The sequence below is a fragment of the Crinia signifera genome, chromosome 3, assembly GCF_055691185.1.
Source record: "Crinia signifera chromosome 3, ASM5569118v1, whole genome shotgun sequence".
NCBI lineage: Eukaryota > Metazoa > Chordata > Amphibia > Anura > Myobatrachidae > Crinia > Crinia signifera.
The window spans coordinates 255,859,522-255,878,467 of NC_139219.1; the positions used below are offsets into that span (position 1 = coordinate 255,859,522).

The following is an 18,946-nucleotide window of genomic DNA, read 5'->3' on the forward strand; positions in this document are numbered from 1 at the left end:
TTCAACGAGTCAGGGGCTCGCTGCCCCTGACCGGCGAATATGAGCTCCTGCGGCGAACGCCGCAGGGAGCCTGAGGACGGTGGCAGGCAGAGAGATGGAAGTCTCTCTGCCTGCCCCAAAACGTTTGTGGGGGGGAGGTGGTCTCCCCGGGTGCCAGGCAGCACAGGCTGCCCCCCGGGGGTGCCAGCAGGGGACCGTATATTCACTACACCCGATCGTAACGATCGGGTGCAGTGAATATATGAATATGTAATGAGCGGCTCGGCTCCGGCGCCCCCTGCTGGCTGCTGTGTAAAAAAAAATATATATATATTTTTTTTAAATTAAATATATATTCATGTGCTTACAGCACATGAATAAAAATAGCATGCCCCTCCTCAGAATAAAATTCCTGATTTTTTTACACCAAATATAAAAAACAAAACACTTTATTTTAAAAGTTCACATTCCACTTCACCATAAAAAGATAGCGATTGCTACTCGGTGAATCATGGCGAAAAAAACCTTCAAATGTATTCGCCATGTGGTCATTGAATAGGGTGATTCACCGTTTTAGTCAAAAATTCGCCAAACAGCACAAATTCGCCATAAAAACATGGCGAATCAGGCTCATTGAATACCGCCCATTGAGTCTAATCGCAGTGGGGTAATGCGTTTGACAATAGATGGTGTGGTGTAATTCCCAGTTGTACATGTGTAGTGAACGACTTCATAAAAGATCAACGATTCTCCTGTGACAAGGAAGTGCAGGGCTTCACAGGTATCCGAGTCCCCTCGCGGGCTCGCTGCGCTCGCCACGCTTCGGGCTCGGTGGCTCGCTGCGCTCGCCACACTTTTTATTCTCAACTCCACGCCGACGTGGATAGTGGGGGTATGAAAAGGTCGGAGGACGCGTACCGCCGCCCCTCGCGGGCTCGCTGCTCTCGCCACGCTTCGGGTTCACGTTGATCGTTAACAATTTTGGGTCAATTGAGGCATTTTACATTGTTCCCTATGGGAAATCGCGGGCATCGCTTCGGTACCATCGCATGCTTTTTTTGGCCACTTGCGATGCGACCGACGCGATTTTCACCTTTTCAATGCATTTCAATGGCAAATCGCGGGCATCGCGTCGGTCGCATCGTATACCATTATAAATGACCCGCGATGCCCGCGGTTGTGGCCGTGCTAGGAAACAAGTACCAAATATTCTTTAATTTAAATATTCTTTACATACAATCGTAGTCTCCTATTCATTTGGGCACATGACTGCTTTGTCCAGGGGCCCATAATGCTGTTAAGGTGGCCCTGATTATGTGGGTTTGGAGGGCGTAATGTGGCTGCGCAGGACACAATGCTATTGCTGATTTGCATTATGTGTCTTTGGAGGAGATAATGTGGATGTAGGTGGCATGATGTGGCTGGTTGGGGGCACAACACTGGGAGGTTGTATTATGTGGATTCAGAGGGCATAATGAGGCTGTGAGGTGTGTGGCTGAGGAGGGCACAATGCTCATGGAGGGTTTGCATTATGTGGCTTTGGAGGGTATAATGTAGCTGTGGCAGGCATAATGTGGCTGCATATGTCCTTTCATAGTACATTTTAAATTAATATAGTGCTATGTTATTGTATACAAAATCTTAATGTTGTTTTCTTTATTTAGTAGTTGCTAATCCTGTGTCAAACGTTAACCTCACCCCACCTCTTGGCTCCCTAGAATAATAGTGCAAATGTATCTGCATTGTTCCATCCAACAGCTGCCGTACATTCCACTGTGAGCACTACAGTATTTAAAGCCTTTGAGCTACACAGAGAAAAACAGCTAGAGAAGGTTCTGGTGCTTAGCCGTATACATGGGGGAGAAGACAATGTCCGCGACAGGTAAGCTACATAATGTTCTGTGCTTTGATAGATTAGGTTTAATTATTAATGGTTACTACATAAACATTTAAATAATATGTTATATTGTGTATCTACTATTTGATTGTGTGAGTAGTGCAAAAATCAGGATTCTCTATAGAAGTAAAACAATATCATTTTTATGCTTTCGGGAAAATATACACAAGAGAATAAAAAGATTGTCAGCCAGTTACAATGCTGCGTGTCTGTCATTCTGCATGGGGCTAGGGCAGAGGCAAGGGTGATTAATATACTTACTTCAACCAACCCTGGGTGTAATCTCTGCAGTGTAATTAGTGATGGAGGTAATGAAGATGAAGTAAGGTTACATGAAGCAGATGTGATGCACTAAAGCAAAAATGTGGTAAAACCCCTGTTATCTGGGTTTTTACTGTACTTTGGTATGAACTAAAACCCACAAGGCTCCCGCCTATGGGCTTCTTATCGTGACACCCGCTGCCTCACACTGACCCTGCTGCTCTGCACCGACCTCCGCCGCTCCTACCTTACCTGTGTGTCTAGACAACATCCTGCTGTGCTGCCCGGATGACCAACCTCCTCCTCCCTAGCCCTGTACTTCCCCTTCTGGGTGCAGCAGCCGTCGAGGACAGCAGGAGGGGAAAGCCGCCGTGGACCCGCTCACTCCCTGCCAGCTGCTTTGCCAAAGGCAGCTATTATCGCAAGAGCTGCCCTTTGCGATACTAATCGTATATGTTACAGCATATGTGATTAGTATTGATGTGGTAGCCAGGGAGCAGTAAGGGGCAGCAGATGTTAGTGCATCCCGCCCTAAAGCTGCTTAGAGACGGGTGACCTGGCTTTTTAGCGGAGTGGCGCGCTTCAGCATGATCACTCAACACACATTGAAATGGAGATGTTGCCCAATCAGATTCTAGATATTATCTTCTAGGCGGTGCTAGAGAAATGATAAGAAAATCTGATTGGTTTCCATGGTCAATGCCTCTGCTTCTATAAACCAGCACATTAGTAAATATACCCCTAGGTGTGTACACAAAACTGGCAACATATTTACAGCACATAGGAAATGCAAAGAGGGTTGGCACTGAAATGCAAAAACATAATTTTGCCTATTAACAAGCCAGCGGTAATACTGTACATTTACACATCCTATTGACTTTAGTGATCTAGACAAAGTAGTAGATTTAGACGGTAGTAGGATTGTGACCCTCACTGTTTTTTTTAATTGTGAGCCATTGTACAATACATCACCCATTGTGCGGGTGTGCGGCAGAGCTAGATGAACACCAAATGTGGGGGTTGATACTAGGTCAAGGGCATATACAGTATGTATCTATCTATATATATATATATATATATATATATACATATATACACACATATATATATATATATATATATATATATATAGCTCCAATGACAGAGGCACACAGACACTTTCAATATTTGAATAAGTGTATTGTATTGGGCATAGCACTATCAATACACTTATTCAAATTCTGAAAGCATCTGTGTGCCTCTATCATTGGAGCTCTATTTAAAAGGTGTGGAGTGTACCAAAGTTGTATCGATATATATATATATATATATATATCAAGAAAAATAATGTAGAGGGCGCTAATGAGATTACCACCACCTTATTGTGTGATCAGGCAAATACACAATTTAACATTTTTAGTAACATTTATTTAAAAAACATGAAAAAGACATCTGTAGGTTTAGATTCTTCGAATAGATAACCACATGGAAAAAACCTGATGCGTTTCGTCTCCGAAGAGACTTCCTCAGGGGTACCTGATCACACAATAAGTTGGTGGTAATCTCATTAGCGCCCTCTACATTCTGTTTCCTGGTTTCTGTTTTGTCTCCCGCTAACAGGGGAGATTTTGTAGAGGTAGCTGCTATCTGCTATTGGAAGCGCTATCAGGGTCAACCGCTACTTGCACACACACACACACACACACACACACACACACACACACACACACACACACACACACATATGTTCTGGTAAAAGGAAAACTGTGCACAATCAGGAGGCTTAAATGCCAGTAGGATTCTCAGGGAAGTGTAACACTGTATCAAAACACCAGCAGACCATTGAAACAAAATTTGGATACAAAGTAGCAGCAAACTAAATATCTACTACAGGTGTTTTACATTGTTTTGATACAGTGTTACACTTCCCTAAGAATCCTACTGGCAGCCTGTGATATCTGCCTCACATCATTTGGTAAGGATATAGGGATTGTATTTTATCTCCATCACTTTGTACATACTGTATATTTGTATATATTCTGTTTTATGTGTCTTTTGTATGTGTGTGTGTATGTGCTTATTTTATTCTTAATTTATTAAAAGTCTTAAAATCAATGAAAATACAAGGACCGACCACAATTACCCTTATACCTGTACCATATACAACAAACGATACTTCTGCTTTATCCACGTCTGCCCTCATTTGTGTATAGCCCTACAGTTTATACTACTCATAAAAACTATCTATTATTAACTATTTTTTCAGATTGTTTCAGATTAAGAGTGCACCAACAAAAAGAGAGTCTTTCTTTCTTCCTTTATTATTTATTTAACTTAAAATCATCTGTTAAGTCTGGTAGGTTGCATACAAGAACCACTATGTTTGACTGCAAGGATCTTGCCAGTGCGCTGCAAGGGGATAAAATGATGAGAATAGCGTCATTTTTGGCATTTTATCCCCTCCCCCAATCTGTGGACCTGCATATTGCCACATTTGACTGGCATGGGGCAGGGCTTCGAGATGTCAGCATCATTCCGCCCCCCACCCCACCCCCCTGGCATACAGTATCTGGTCTCCTCTCCGGGCTCCAGACAAATGCTACAGTGCATTGCTGTATCGCTATACAAGGAGGTATTTGGAAACTGTACCACTACTGGAAGTGAAAAGAAACCTTGATGTGGGTTATTTAATTGCATATTGTGTGAGTAATGGTATGCTATATCTAATATTTAAAGCTGTCCATTAATATAGAAGGTTTTGAGAGAAACTTCAAAAGATACCTTTATGTGTGGTGAACCATTATACACTGTGAGAGTAATGGTACGCAGCATCTAAACCTATACATCTGATATATGAAAGTAACCTCTTTATACTTGCCTACCCTTCATGTGGAGGTAAGAGAGGTACACCTGGAAAAGAAACCTCTATGTGCGGAGTCAAAAACCACATCTACTGTGAGTGGGGTACGCCTCCTAAGAAGCCACCATTTAAAAAGTTATCTCTACGTGTTTCTGCACCCCTCAATTAGAGGGGAGCAAGATACACCCACAGAGAACATTTTTTTCTTCTCTTGATTCATTTAAACCAAATGGATATATGTTAATTATACACTCCCCTCACATTTGTTTTATATATACTTTTTCACGCACATCGAGTGAACACCATCACATTGGAGCACAAGAAAAAACCCTTCACATTGGAATATCGACTACAAAATCAACACACCTACCACAGAACTTTCCTACTAAACAAATTTTATTCCACCAAAGGACCCACCACCATCATCAATAGGGACGTAATATATCTTCTCATTGTAATTTTTTTGTACATATTTGTATATTGATTTACAGCATCATTACTTGCGCCACCAGATCACCATTCTTCCACCCTTTCTGTTTTTACATTGCTGTTATTAGTCTGCATTATCATGTATTTACTAGCAGTATTTACTATATTATATTTATCAAAGGGCCCAGCCTATGCACTCTCTAATGTTTAAGCAAACCACTGCAGTGGCTGACCACACCTGCTATGAAAACTGGCCAAACACCTTGACATGGCTCCCTGCCACTGCATTCTACCTGGTGGGCCCTTTATGTCCCAGTCCGACACTACTCCCAACATGACACATGCCCAGGAGCTTTTACCTGATGTTGTTTCTGTAAGTGCTATTTAGATGCAGAGGTGAAATCAGGAAGATTACTGTAGCACCACATAGGGCTGGCGGGAGAGTAATGGTGCAGGCCACATGCTGGTGAATGGAATATTTCACAGCCTACAGTACATGCAGTTTTCAAAATCATTGCTTTGTTTTGTACACTAACAATATAAGATAATAAACCACTAGAAGATTTTGATGAGATGCTGTTGCTTCAGCTACTAGACCGGCTGCAGCGTAATAGCAGATCTCAGATCCAGGGACAAATATGGTCATGCTGCGAGGCAGAAATGTATAGGTACAGCTAGAACACTAAGTTACTTCTACAGCTTGTTTATGTTTTATATGCCCAAACCTAGATATTTTTTCCTTTCCAAATAAATGTGGTCAATAACCTTTTAGGATGATTGAAATTTTTAAATAGTTCATTAAAATTAAACAAAGATCATAAGTTTATTTTTGGCCGTTAGCCTTTTCTTGTATACAGAATGTGTACAGATGCCAGTTAAAGCATTTATGGGTATTTTATGGGGGGTGAAAATAAGGCGGTGACAATGTAGGGGGATATTCAGAGCTAAATTCTGTTGAGTGAATTCACAAGGGGACTGACTATGGAACAACTGTGCATCTCTATGGATTGTAGCGCACAAGCGGGAGGCCAAACAGCGTAAAACATCAGCAATTTCTCTATTCGCAATCCCCTCGTAACCTGAGTGACAGGAAGCTGCCATTTGTGGGTGGTAACCGGACGTGTTCTGGGAGTATCCAGAAAAATGCAGGCATCCCCAGGCATTGTAATGTCAGTGCCGGCCTTGATCAGCCTGTTTTTGAGTTGTGGAAGGGTCAGAGTTACGCACACTTACGCAGACTTGGAAAATCATTCAAAGATGAGTGAGTTGCGTATGAATTTGCCACCGATCTGCGACATCTTTTGTAAACTTGCACAGCGCAGGTTTTTGCTCTGTCTGGGAGGCTGCTGGGCTCTTCAAATTTACCAGGCAGCGATAAGTTCTGAATCAGGCCTGCAATTGCACATTACTGATTTGACATGTGGGAGTATCATGGGAGTCATCCATTCCTTTGCTTGCTCCTCCTCTCATCTCCTCCAGCATGACTGCATCCTCCTCTTTGTTATGGCTTATGGTGCTTCTGGCCATTTCGTTGTAGAAGGCAATGAAAAGCAGCGACCGCACCATCACTAATTCCACTGGGTCTTGTACCAAACTGGGTATGGCAACAGGTATTGTTACTTTTATCGTTTCTCTGCAGTATTATTTCCTGCCACCAGGGACCCTCACAATGCAGGCTCCCGCTCATTGTTAAAGAAAAAACTCCCACCTCTTAGTCTGAACATACAGGTCAATTGTTGCCTATGTAGCCAACGTGAGGGTCCCGGTCACTGACGATATTGTATATTGATATTGTTAAGTGTGTTCGCTCAATATCGTTTGCCTGGCAGTTCAGAGGAAAAACACTGACGATATCATACATTCTTCATATCACCTAGTGTGTATGAGACCAAAGTGGTATCAACTGTAAGCAATGTACAGGAGTTATGGACCACGTTGCCTGCAGGAAGACCAATCTTTTTTACACCTGTGTATTAGTTACAATGGGGAAGACTTTCTGTGTCAGATTGGACAGCCTCTAATGTGCCGGTGGTCGAAGTACTGATTTGTGTGTTCCACCTACCTGAAGACTCACCTGATCCCTTGTCAACTTGTTATTCCAGATGCAGCATAGACCCAGCCGCAAAAACAGAGACAGCAGCCTGCTCTATGTCTTGGTCCCCCCCCCCCGTCACCTCACTATGGGCCATTATTCCAATTACAGGATAAATTGTCATGATACTGGGACCAGTGCATAATAGCTTGATGTGGCTTCTGGTTTGCTTTTTCTTTTATTTTTAATATCTGTTTTTATTAACCATGTTCTTTTTCTACATATATTCCCAGCATTAATCCATTTACAACCACCTCAGTTAAAAACAAACAGACCAAAACCAGTTAAATAAATAAAACATTTCACCCTATTTCTGGGCCATTTAACTGTCATACCTTACAGTACGTAACTTAAACATATTTCCTCTCCTTTCATTATTTGAGAGTTCTAGATTTTATATTTATGGGTAATCACATATTGGGAAAAATAGGAAGAATTGTGGAAAATTATTTGTATGTTGATTTTTTTTCTATAATGGTAAATGCATGTGAAGACCTTTTTATTATGAAACCGACCCCTCCCCCCCCCCCCCCCCCCCACCAATAAAAAGTTAAAATAGAATCAGAAATGTTATTTAATTGACATATAACAAAACCATATTCCGGTCACAAAACTTTACATGACAAGAAAGCGGTATTTTTCCTAAAGTTTCTAAAAATGAAAAACGATAATGTTGTCCATAAGAACCAATCAGATCCTGTCTATCATTTCTCTATTGCATTCTAGAAAATGATAGACAGAATCTTATTGGTTACGAAGAGTCTAAAATCTGTTGCATGGGATTGTAAATGGACTATCTCCATTCCAGCAGGTGCAGCAGGTATTGCTGAATATCGACGCTATTTGGTGCCTGCTTTACTCATGGCTGCATGGTTCATTGGCTGTGGAGTGATGATATATGTTGTTTTCTCATGAGGACAGTAAGTATTACCATCACAGCATGGCAAGAAATGAGAGAACCTGTTCTGTACATATACTTACCCCAAAGCACTTACTAATCCCTAACGTATATTATCGATTGCTACCAATAAGACAGTAAACGTGCTATCTGTATCTAACGTCCACCCACCTATTGTTATTATTCCAGGATTATATTCCATTAGGTACCAAAAGTATACAAATGTATGAATTAATGTAATGAAAAGTCAGTTAATACACAGTAATGCACAAGTGAATGCAGAGATTTGGTGTCCCATTTTAGGGGTGTCTGTGACTGAGTGCAGTTATAATTGCTCCGGAAACTGACTACAGTTGGACACTGTGCATCTGAGGACATGTCTAGCTCCATATATGGAGAGATTGTGAAAAAAGATTGTGAATGTGGCACCTAGAAGCGTGGGTGTGTACTGCTACATATCAGAGGAATCTTTTAAAATTACTTAGATCCAAATGTAGATGAGCCCCAAAGCCGTTAGTAAGAGCTACTATACTTGCAAAAGTCTTGGGAAATGGTGCTGATGATTCAATGTAAATATATCTCTCTCTCGTTCCTTTTTTCCCAAAAAATGTAACAGTGTAATGTGGGCTAGGTGACATGAGATGAGGGAGATTGCTAGACTAATGAGGGAGAGATGGAGCGTCCTTCTATTTCAGGGAGTATCCTGCAGAATGCAGGAGGGTAGGTAACTATGATTAAAGCCCCACTGCCGGGGCTTCACCATGGGGAGGGGTTATGCCAGCTCTAGCTGGTGTATCCCCATAGAAGCCTATGGGCTTCTTTTCGCATACCCCACCACCCCGCTCTGACCCATGACACCCTGCGCTGAACCGCACCCCCTCGCCTGTGTCCGGGCAGCCTCCTGCTGTGCTGACCGGACCAGTGACCTCCACCTCCCTAGCACCGGAATATCCCCCTTCCTGGTGCAAGGAGGAGGAGCCCAGTAGCCCCTGCAGCTATCTGAGCAGAAAGCTGCCGGGCACAGCAGGAGGGGGAGAGCCATGGAAACCCGCTCACCCCCCGCCGGCTGCTTCGTAAAGGGCAGCTTTTATCGAAAGAGCTGCCCTTTGCGATACTAATGGCATACAGTATGTTAGTACTTATGCGATTAGTAGAATTGTGATGTGTGGCAGGATGTATCGCAGTTGCTTGGTACATCCCGCCCAGACTGTGGTGTATTTCAATACAAATCTCAGAGGCTGTAGCATATCTATCTATCTATCTATCTATCTATCTATCTATCTATCTATCTATCGTCATTTTGAGAGAGGAGACGGCCCATGTGCAGGCTCTGTGTAGAACCTTTTTATCTGCAGCAGTGCAGTAGTAGATTTGAGTATGTACAGGCATCCGGGAACTTAGCATCTGTGCTTTGTTCCCAAGGACCATGGCCGGTGTAAGGCCTCTCAGCACCCTAGGCAAAACTTCAACCTACTGCCCCCCCATACTGCCCGCCCCCATACTGCCACCAATAACCATTTTCCAACCCCTTAAAATTCTGGAATGCCTAAAATTCTGGAATGGCAGGGAGCCTGCCAAAATTGAGTGGTCCTCCCAGTCCCTCAGGTAGGTGGACAAGACCCCTGCTTTCTCTGGAGGCCCCCAGCACTCTCCACTTTGCCACCCACAACAGAGTACAGGAAGAGAGGGCAGCAAGATAGGGAAGTACAGTATGCCTCAAGAGAAAGTATGGAGATGAGGTCGTAGAGGTTCCACAGCAGCCACCTGCATTAAGTACAACAAGGATCGTCACAGACATCCTTGATTTTTTCATAGGCAGACTTGGTGGCGCCCCCTAGATCCCAGCGCCCTAGGCAGCTGCCTAGTGGTAGAGCCGGCCCTGCCAAGGACATATCTATTGTGCTTGTTCAAATCACTGGGAAAGAGTCCAAAGGGGTAAGTACGTGTGTCCTTTTATATTTTGGATTGCAGCACGGCGCAGCATGTGAATTTGAATGCATGTGCCCAACACAGGACGCTATGCTGCGGCACTATTCGCAGCATGCAATCCTAAGGGGTCATAGGTGCGTACGATTTGCACATGCCTGCCGGTGGGCCCCTTGTTCATGGCATACATGCTGCAGGGTGCTGAAGCCAAACAAATATATATATATATATATATATATAAAGGTCCAGCGTTGACTGCAGTGCCGACCATATAGTGCAGAGGGCAAACCACTTTAGCACATAAAACATACATGCTATCATGTATGTAATATATATATTATACATACATACATATATTACATACATAATATAGTGCGGCACCCAGGAATCAGCATAAAATTGCACACACTCCTAATCCTACTCCAGTATCCGGTGAATCACACACGCCACACATACCCCAACACCAATATTAATTTTCCCTTGGAGGAAATGAATCAGCAGGTAACTGAATGTTCCATCACTTACAGCATTAGGCCCCATCCCCTTCGTGAAGTAATTTGCAATGCAATTCATCAGCCTATGGGGACTGGCGAGGCCAACAAGGCACCATTCTCACAGAATAGCATATTATTGGTCCCACCCTCTCTGCACAGACCTACAAACTGTGATCATACACTGCAAGGGGTCGGGGCTCTGTTTTAGTACAAGAACAAAAATGGTGGGGCTTTCCAGGTTCTCCCTACTACATGCGCTACTGCCAATGGTAGTCAGCAATGCTTCCTGGACTACTGTATGTTATAGCTATAGGCACCCAAAGCCTGGGCTGTTCTGATGGACCCTCACATCTACTGACTCTCACCCTTCATGATACTTTTACGATACTACAGGCTTTCCTCTTTTATATTCTGAATGCAGTCTTTAATATATGACCCATTCCAGGAATGTGCTCTGTTGACTAGCGTTACTTAGTCTCCATTAACAATACTTGAATGCACTTTACCGCTCCTTAGATTCTCTTTCAGTCCTCTTGATGCTTCATTTCATGTAATTAGATCGCAGTCTTCTAGCATTTCTGTTCAATAATACAGTTTTTTTTTTAAATAATGACTTCACACTGCTTAATACTTCTAATTATCTTTCATCCTTCCTTTGAGTCAGGCTGTTTCTTTTATCCTCTCCTGATTTATGTTCAATTATTTTAATTTGATCTACTGTACTCACTACTATTTTCTCTGTAAAAGTATTAACCTGTCCCTATTTCCCTCAGTTACCGTATACTTTCTATCCACATATTCTATTTTGCACCAGCAGTCAAATTCACTTGACTTGAAATTGATCATTTATCAAAGTTGGGCCAATTGATAAAAGCTCTGTCCGGGTGAATACCTAGAAGCAAAATGATATGTGGTAGTGTCCGGGTTTGGCATTGACGCAGAGATTTCTATTCCAGAGCTTGGTAAATAGGACTTGCATAACAACCCTCAGGAAACCTATGGGGCTACTTTTACAGATGGAAATGGAGGGACTGTGGCAAATATCTGCTGTGGTCTTTCTTTGATACTTCTAAGGGATACATAGATTTCGCAGGGATTTTCCACAGAGCATAGTAGCTATGAGAACACTGGTTTAGTGTTGCAGCCTTCTTTTTTCAGTTAACTTCAGACTAAAAACGTCTCTCAAATTATTTCTTTCAATAACAGCATTGCCTGCATGATCCCGGTTCCTATTGTCTCAGTGATTAGAACCAATCTCCCAACAAGCTCTCATTGGTACACTAGATAATAACAAGCAAGATGTGTCATCATGAGATTTTAGAGATATATATTTTCCTTTAAAACATATTGAAGCATTAAATCTACTAGCTTTCTCCCTAAGATGTCAACACTGCTCACAAATCCATGGTCACTGTCTCTACTTTCCTTCCTGTTTAACTGTCTCTGATCACAGGGCAGGAAATACTGTACACTGAACAGTAAAACACCTGTGGTGCAGCATGACCTAATCCATACCTCCCAACAGTCACGATTTCAGTAGGACAGTCCCGATTATCAGGGCCTGTCCCGCTGTCCCTCCCGTGGCCAGCAGTGTCCCGCGGTGAGGGGGGGCTGTTGGGAGTCCACCCTGTCGGCTGCTAAGCAGCGGGGAATAAACGCTGTGCGCATGCGCACAGCGTCTATTCCCGCAGCCAGGGGTCTGGGGGCATGGCTAGAGGCTCACAGAGCCTCTAGGTCATGCCCCCATAGTGTCAAAATGGGGGGCGAGGCCTTGCGCAGCAACTATGTCCCGCCTCCAGCTCAGCCAAAGTTGGGAGGTATGCCTAATCAAATATCATCTGCCCTTCATAAAGCAGGGAACACTTTAGGCAGGGCAAAAGCATAGTAGAAGTAAGTAAAAGCAATGCACTGGTGACCCAATCATCCCATCCACAGAAATAAATAAATAAGAAACCATAACTTCAAAGGCAGTCCTGCACCATCTCTCCTCATGCTTCAATACAGTAAATGTCAACAATTTGATTGGTGCATGTATCCAGCCAATCACCAATCAGCATGCCGTGACAGCCATTCGCTGCCTGGCTGCAGGCTGGGTTGATTGTGCGTAATTCACAAACAGAATTTCAAGGCAAAGCTCTGGAGCCACCAGCCCAGGTGTAGATGCCCATCCCCCCAACCCAACCAAACACCACCACCACCCAGCCAGCTACTGCTCAAATGTCCCTAGAATTGAGGGCTGCCCAGTGTGCCTCTAAGTTAAGATGCCCCAGAATGTACAGTAGTGCACTGCATTCCACCTCTGTACTACTTGCCACTTCTGACTCCATTGACCTTCATTTGTAATCAAGGTCAGCAATGTACAATTTTCCTTTAAAGGAAAAATAGAGATGTTGCCGATAGCAACCAATATAATACATTTAAATACATCATTGCTAAAATCTGAATGGTTGCTAGGGGTAACACTTACACATTTTCCATTTACACAACACATTTGTTGGCAAGCTGCTCAATCAGAGGTGATAGGAAAAAACATTTTCTATCCCAATTGCACACTGAGTGAGAAATATACACATAATAATCAGATAATACAGAGATCTTGGTTGCATATATCAGCAGATATAGGGCTAAGCCCCCAGGCCGTACGTCAAGGGGTCTCTGAGTCACTGGGGGTCCCTAATATTGGGACCCCAACATGCCGGCACAGGCTGACTACTCCAGGGCAGCACACAAATGAAGGTTAGTAGGGGTTAATAAGAAGCACATGAGTGCTATGTAAGATAGTGAAGGTGTAATTAAAATAATACATACAATGTGATAGGGAAAAACATAAGTGTTAATAAAGTGTTAGGGTGTGCTACCCTGGAGCAGACCAGCCATACATTTTCCATTTAGTCATCTACCCACTTGCTGCTAGAATTATTGTTACAGAATCCATTGTGCGTGATGTAAACCTGTCTAACCTCTGCTCTCACCCTTTGCTTACTACATAAATCCTCTATAATGTATACGAGTACTGTATGTCTTGTGTACCTTCTCTTTAGGGATACAGTGCACAATGGCTGAAACAGTGCGTTTGGTGGTTGCTCCTTCCTGAAGCCGGGACAAGTTTGTTGGTCCAGCACTCCAGAAAAAACAAAGGCTCAATGTTTGAAGTATTAAATTATATGAATCAATAATAAAATGATTAACAAAATGTTCTTTCTATGATGCCATTTACAAATGCATTGTTAACTCCACAATTTAATACAAATTTTGTACTATAAATGGACTATTTTCTTGAACATATTAAGGGTCAGATGCACTAAGCTTCAAAAGTGATAAAATGATAAAGTGATAAAATGGAGAGTGTTTAACCACCAGCCAATCAGCTCCTTTCTGACATTTTTCGAAAACAGTCTGTGACATGGCAGGTAGGAGCTGATTGGCTGGCTGTTTATCACTCTCCAGTTTATCACTTTTGAAGCTTAGTGCATTTGGTCCTAAGAATTTAGTCTCCTGATGATATGAAACTGAAAACACAGCCATTTAATAATTCCTCAAACTTAATTATGCAAGAGTTATTGAAGGTAAATGACATAAAAAATGTGCACATACTACATGAAAGTCATGGAAGTTTGTATTACTAATATATAAACCTGTACTAGATTCTTTCTTGCTATCTGCCTTATAATGAAGGTTAGTTTGGGTCCTGCTAATCTCACAGCTCTCACAGGGGTGAATTTATGAAGCTTGGAGAAGTGTTATCTATCCCCATAAAGAACGTTATGAGCAAGGTGATAATGGTTCAGCCAATCAGCTCTTACCTGTCAATTTACATATTGTAGCTGATTGGCTGAACCATTATCACCTTGCTCATAAAGTTCTTTATGGGGATAGATAACACTTCTCCAAGCTTCATAAATTCACCCCTAATTTCCCACAGTTTGGTGGTACATGGGGCTACATTACAATAGCAATGGGGTCAGAGGTGGAATTTGCCCATAGTAAAGAATCACTTGGTGGAAGACAGTAGAGGAACTTGCAAGTGGTTGGGCAAGGTGAAAAACTATGTTCTGCCCCCCCCCCCCCCCCCACGCTATGGGAGATGCAGAAGAAAGACACACAGAGAGAAGAATGTAGATGCACTATTGAAACATTACTCATTAGAATTGTGATACATTTTGCAATGCAATAGAGGTTTTGTTTTTGTATAATCATGGCTTAAAAGTCACCTCCATCAGGTAACCTCATCATCAGGTAAGTCCCTTACATTTTAGGAATTCAAGTCTAGGGCGTAGGACACTTCTAAGCCAGCCCAACCAAACGATCCCCAGAAAGCAGACTAGTGAAAGACAGCAAGTGAATTGTTATAGTGTTAGATACTGTAAGTGAAAGTAGCAACTATATAGGAAAATTGGTACTCTTTACCTAGAAGGGCGCCCGTCGTGGTGATCGCGGGTACATTTATGTCTGGCCGCGACGCGACCGACGCGATGCCCGCGATTTCCCATTGAAACCCATGTTAAACATGGAAATCGCGTCGGTCGCGTCGCGGCCGTCCATAAATGTACCCGCGATGCCCGCGACGCGATGCACCCGATTTCCCATAGGAATCAATGTTAAATGGCCCGACCGACGCGATTTTACTGTTAAATGCCTCAATGGACCCGATTTGGCCATAGGAATCAATGTTAAATGGGCCACAGAGCCCAAATAGGCACAATTAACCCTTAAATGTCCCCCCAATTTTTAACGCCACCCCACGATCCACGCCAACCCGAAGCGTGGCGAGCGCAGCGGTACGCGTCCTCCGACCTTTTCATGCCCTACTATCCACGTCGGCGTGGAGTTGAGAATAGAATAGTGTGGCGAGCGCAGCGAGCCACCGAGCCCGAAGCGTGGCGAGCGCAGCGAGCCCCGCGAGGGGACGCGGATACCTTCACAGGTAAACGCGTCCCCTCGCGGGCTTCACAGGTGTCCGCGTCGCCACGGACACCTGTGAAGCCCGCGAGGGGACGCGTATAACTGTGAAGGTATCCGCGTCCCCTCGCGGGGCTCGCTGCGCTCGCCACGCTTCGGGCTCGGTGGCTCGCCACACTATTCTATTCTCAACTCCACACCGACGTGGATAGTAGGGCATGAAAAGGTCGGAGGACGCGTACCGCCGCCGCTCACCACGCTTCGGGTTGGCGTGGATCGTGGGGTGGCGTTAAAAATTTGGGGGGACATTTAAGGGTTAATTGTGCCTATTTGGGCTCTGTAGCCCATTTAACATTGATTCCTATGGCCAAATCGCGGGCATTGAGGCATTTTACATGAAAATCGCGCTCAATCAGCCTTTTTAACATTGTTCCCTATGGGAAAATCGCGGTCATCGCGGGTAGCAGATTTTTATGTACCCGCGATGCCCGCGATTTTTACCCCCGACGCCCGCGATTTCAATCGCTGGCGCCCATCTAGGTAAAGAGTACCGGAAAATTACTAAGATGGGAGTTCTGTTTCACACAGGATGTTGCTATAGGCCAGGGGTCAGGGAACGGGGTAAATTACCCCAAATGGGGTAAAAATGAAATTCCTGGGGTTAATGGATGATCGCTCTGCCGAGACACAACCGGGCATACATATGAATCTATATGCATGCCCAGCTGTGTGTCAGCAGTGCAATCGTCCATTACCCCCAGTAATTTCATTTCATTGAATCTATATAATATATATATATATATATATATATATATATATCTGTATGCCTGGTTGTGTGTGTTACAGTACTGCAGTGTAGAAGGACCTGATGCAGTGCAGTGCATCAGGCCCTTGTGTATAACACGCTTCCCTGCGTGATGCCCCGGTCCCCACCTCCAAGTCCGCCCGCTTCTTCAGTAGAGTCAATTTTTTGCTGCACCATCTCGCAGCACGCAGTCTGTACTGTTGCTGCGGTGCCGAGTTACTTTGCCTGGTTTTAGGCACCTGTCGGTATACCCATCTCTAGTCTAGGGAAAACATGTGCACAGACTGTCACTATATCTACTGGTAATACTGACACTAATAGTTGCCTGGACGTCACATTATCAAGGGCTATACCATACACAGCCTGGCAGCCATTGATGAAAATGATGATGATAACCATGTATGGCTGTCTGTGGTACAGTTTGTACCACACACCTGTACATGGTAATCATCATCATCATCAGTGGCTGCCAGGCTGTGTACCGTACTAGCAGGATATATCATCAATTTGTGGGGGTGCAGGGTGTATTGCAATTATATGATTCCCCTCCTTTCAAGTCATGGGGGTAACATAGGCGTATCTAAATATATTTTGGGGTAAAAGGTAAAAAAGTTCCCGGACCCCTGCTATAGGCAACCAATCAGATGCTATAGTGTATCTGGAAAGTTTTCACAGCGCTTCACTTTTTCCACATTTTGTTATGTTACAGCAGTATTACAAAATGCTACACACAATACCCCATAATGGCAATGTGAAAAAAGTTTGTGAGATTTTTGCTAATTTATTAAAAATAAAAAAAACTAAGAAATCCCATAAGTATTCACAGCCTTTGCCATGATGCTCAAAATTGAGCTCAGGTGCATCCTATTTCCACTGATCATCCTTGAGATGTTCCCACAGCTTAATTGGATTCTACCTGTGGTAAATTCAGTTGATTGGACATGATTTGGGAAGGGACACACCTGTCTCTGTAAGGTCCCACACTTGATAATGCATCTCAGAGCACAAACCAAGCATGAAGAAATTGTCTGTAGACCTCCGACACAAGATTGTCTTGAGGCACAAAAATGGGGAAGTATACAGAAAAATATCTGCTGCTTTGAAGGTCCCAATGAGCATAGTGTCTCCATCATCTGTATATATGGAAGAAGTTCAGAACCACCAGGACTCTTCATAGAGCTGGCCAGCCAGATAACTAAGCGATCGGGGAGAAATACTCTAGTCAGGGAGGTGACCAAGAACCCGATGGTCACTCTTTCGTTGCTACAGAATAGGTGTGCCAAGCTTGTGTCATCATATTCAAAAAGACTGTAGGGGTGAGATTTAATAGGATAAGAGTTTCAGAAAGTGAGAGATTTGGTGAGAAATCTCCAGTTTTTTTAAAGCGGCAATCATTTACACTGCAAAATCAAACTGGTTTTGCAGTGTAAATGATTGCCACTTTAAAAAAACTGGAGATTTCTTACCAAATCTCTCACTTTCTGAAACTCTCATCATATTAAATCTCACCCTAAGTGTTGCCAAAGGTGCATCAATAAAGTATTGAGCAAAGGGTATGAATACTTATGCACTGTACATGTGATTTCTTAGTTTTTATTTTAATAAAATTGCAAAACTCTCCCAAAAACATGTTCATGTTGTTATTATAGGGTATTGTGTGTAGAATTGTGAGGAAAAAAATGTATTTATTCTATTTTGGATTAAGGCTGTAACATAACTTAGGGAGAACTGGGTGTGTGGACCTGGTTGCCGTGATTCTATGGTCCTGCTGGCCTCCTGCAGGCTAAGACTATACCAATAACAGCCATGTTTGTGGGACCGAATTAAGTCCGGTCCCAGGCCGGTGCCGCCTGGTCTTGAGTGGGACAAGGTGGCCCGCAGGAAGTAGAAAATACGCCAAGTTGCGGTGAGATGGCGTTCACACCCAGTCTACCAATATGTGGGGAAATGAATCCACGGGTGCAACAATGCACAGCTGGAACCTGGAAATAATACAACTCACACAGTACAGTATGTCCTGGATAATAGCATAAATGCTACAGTGCATGACAGGGTCTGTTTTCATACAGGGTTACTCAGACTGCAGCAATGGGTCACAGCAGCGGTGTAGCTAGGTGCCATGGCGCCCGGATCAAGGACATATTTCGCACACACCCCACCCCCCCCCACCCCCGGAATGAATTGGGGGCGTGGCTAACATGTGTTGGCATGTTACATTTGAAAAGAAAAAATGTAAAAAAATAAGACACTTTATAAGACACTGTAATGGAATCTGCAGCGCTATATAAGACACTGTAACGGAATCTGCTGCGCTATATAAGACGCTGTAACGGAATCTGCTGCGCTATATAACACGCTGTAACGGAATCTGCTGCGCTATATAACACGCTGTAACGGAATCTGCTGTGCTATAGAAGACGCTGTAAC

General features: G+C 43.4%; 1 protein-coding gene and 1 long non-coding RNA gene across 3 annotated transcripts in view; one reads left to right on the forward strand and one right to left on the reverse strand.

Annotated features, from left to right (window-relative positions):
- Positions 1-18,946, reverse strand: part of LOC146062708 (uncharacterized) — a 79,596-nt gene that overhangs the window by 20,544 nt on the left and 40,106 nt on the right. The window lies entirely within an intron of this gene.
- Positions 1,675-14,064, forward strand: STRIT1 (small transmembrane regulator of ion transport 1). 2 transcript variants are annotated; one of them, XM_083174760.1, is made up of 3 exons: positions 1,675-1,861; positions 8,309-8,417; positions 13,857-14,064. In XM_083174760.1, the coding sequence occupies exons 1-2, from the start codon at positions 1,834-1,836 to the stop codon at positions 8,410-8,412; spliced, it is 132 nt and encodes a 43-aa protein (XP_083030886.1). In that variant the 5' UTR covers positions 1,675-1,833; the 3' UTR covers positions 8,413-8,417; positions 13,857-14,064. The 2 variants fall into 2 exon arrangements, with proteins under 2 accessions (XP_083030886.1, XP_083030885.1); XM_083174759.1 differs by having other exon boundaries at positions 1,684-1,861; positions 8,306-8,417.

What these genes read in the sequence shown, in the direction of transcription:
- STRIT1 (XM_083174759.1), top strand. Translation starts at nt 1,834, where the DNA reads ATGGGGGAGAAGACAATGTCCGCGACAG. An exon ending in GAAGACAATGTCCGCGACAG is followed by an intron (nt 1,862 to 8,305) that starts GTAAGCTACATA and finishes TCTCCATTCCAG; the next exon opens with CAGGTGCAGCAGGTATTGCT.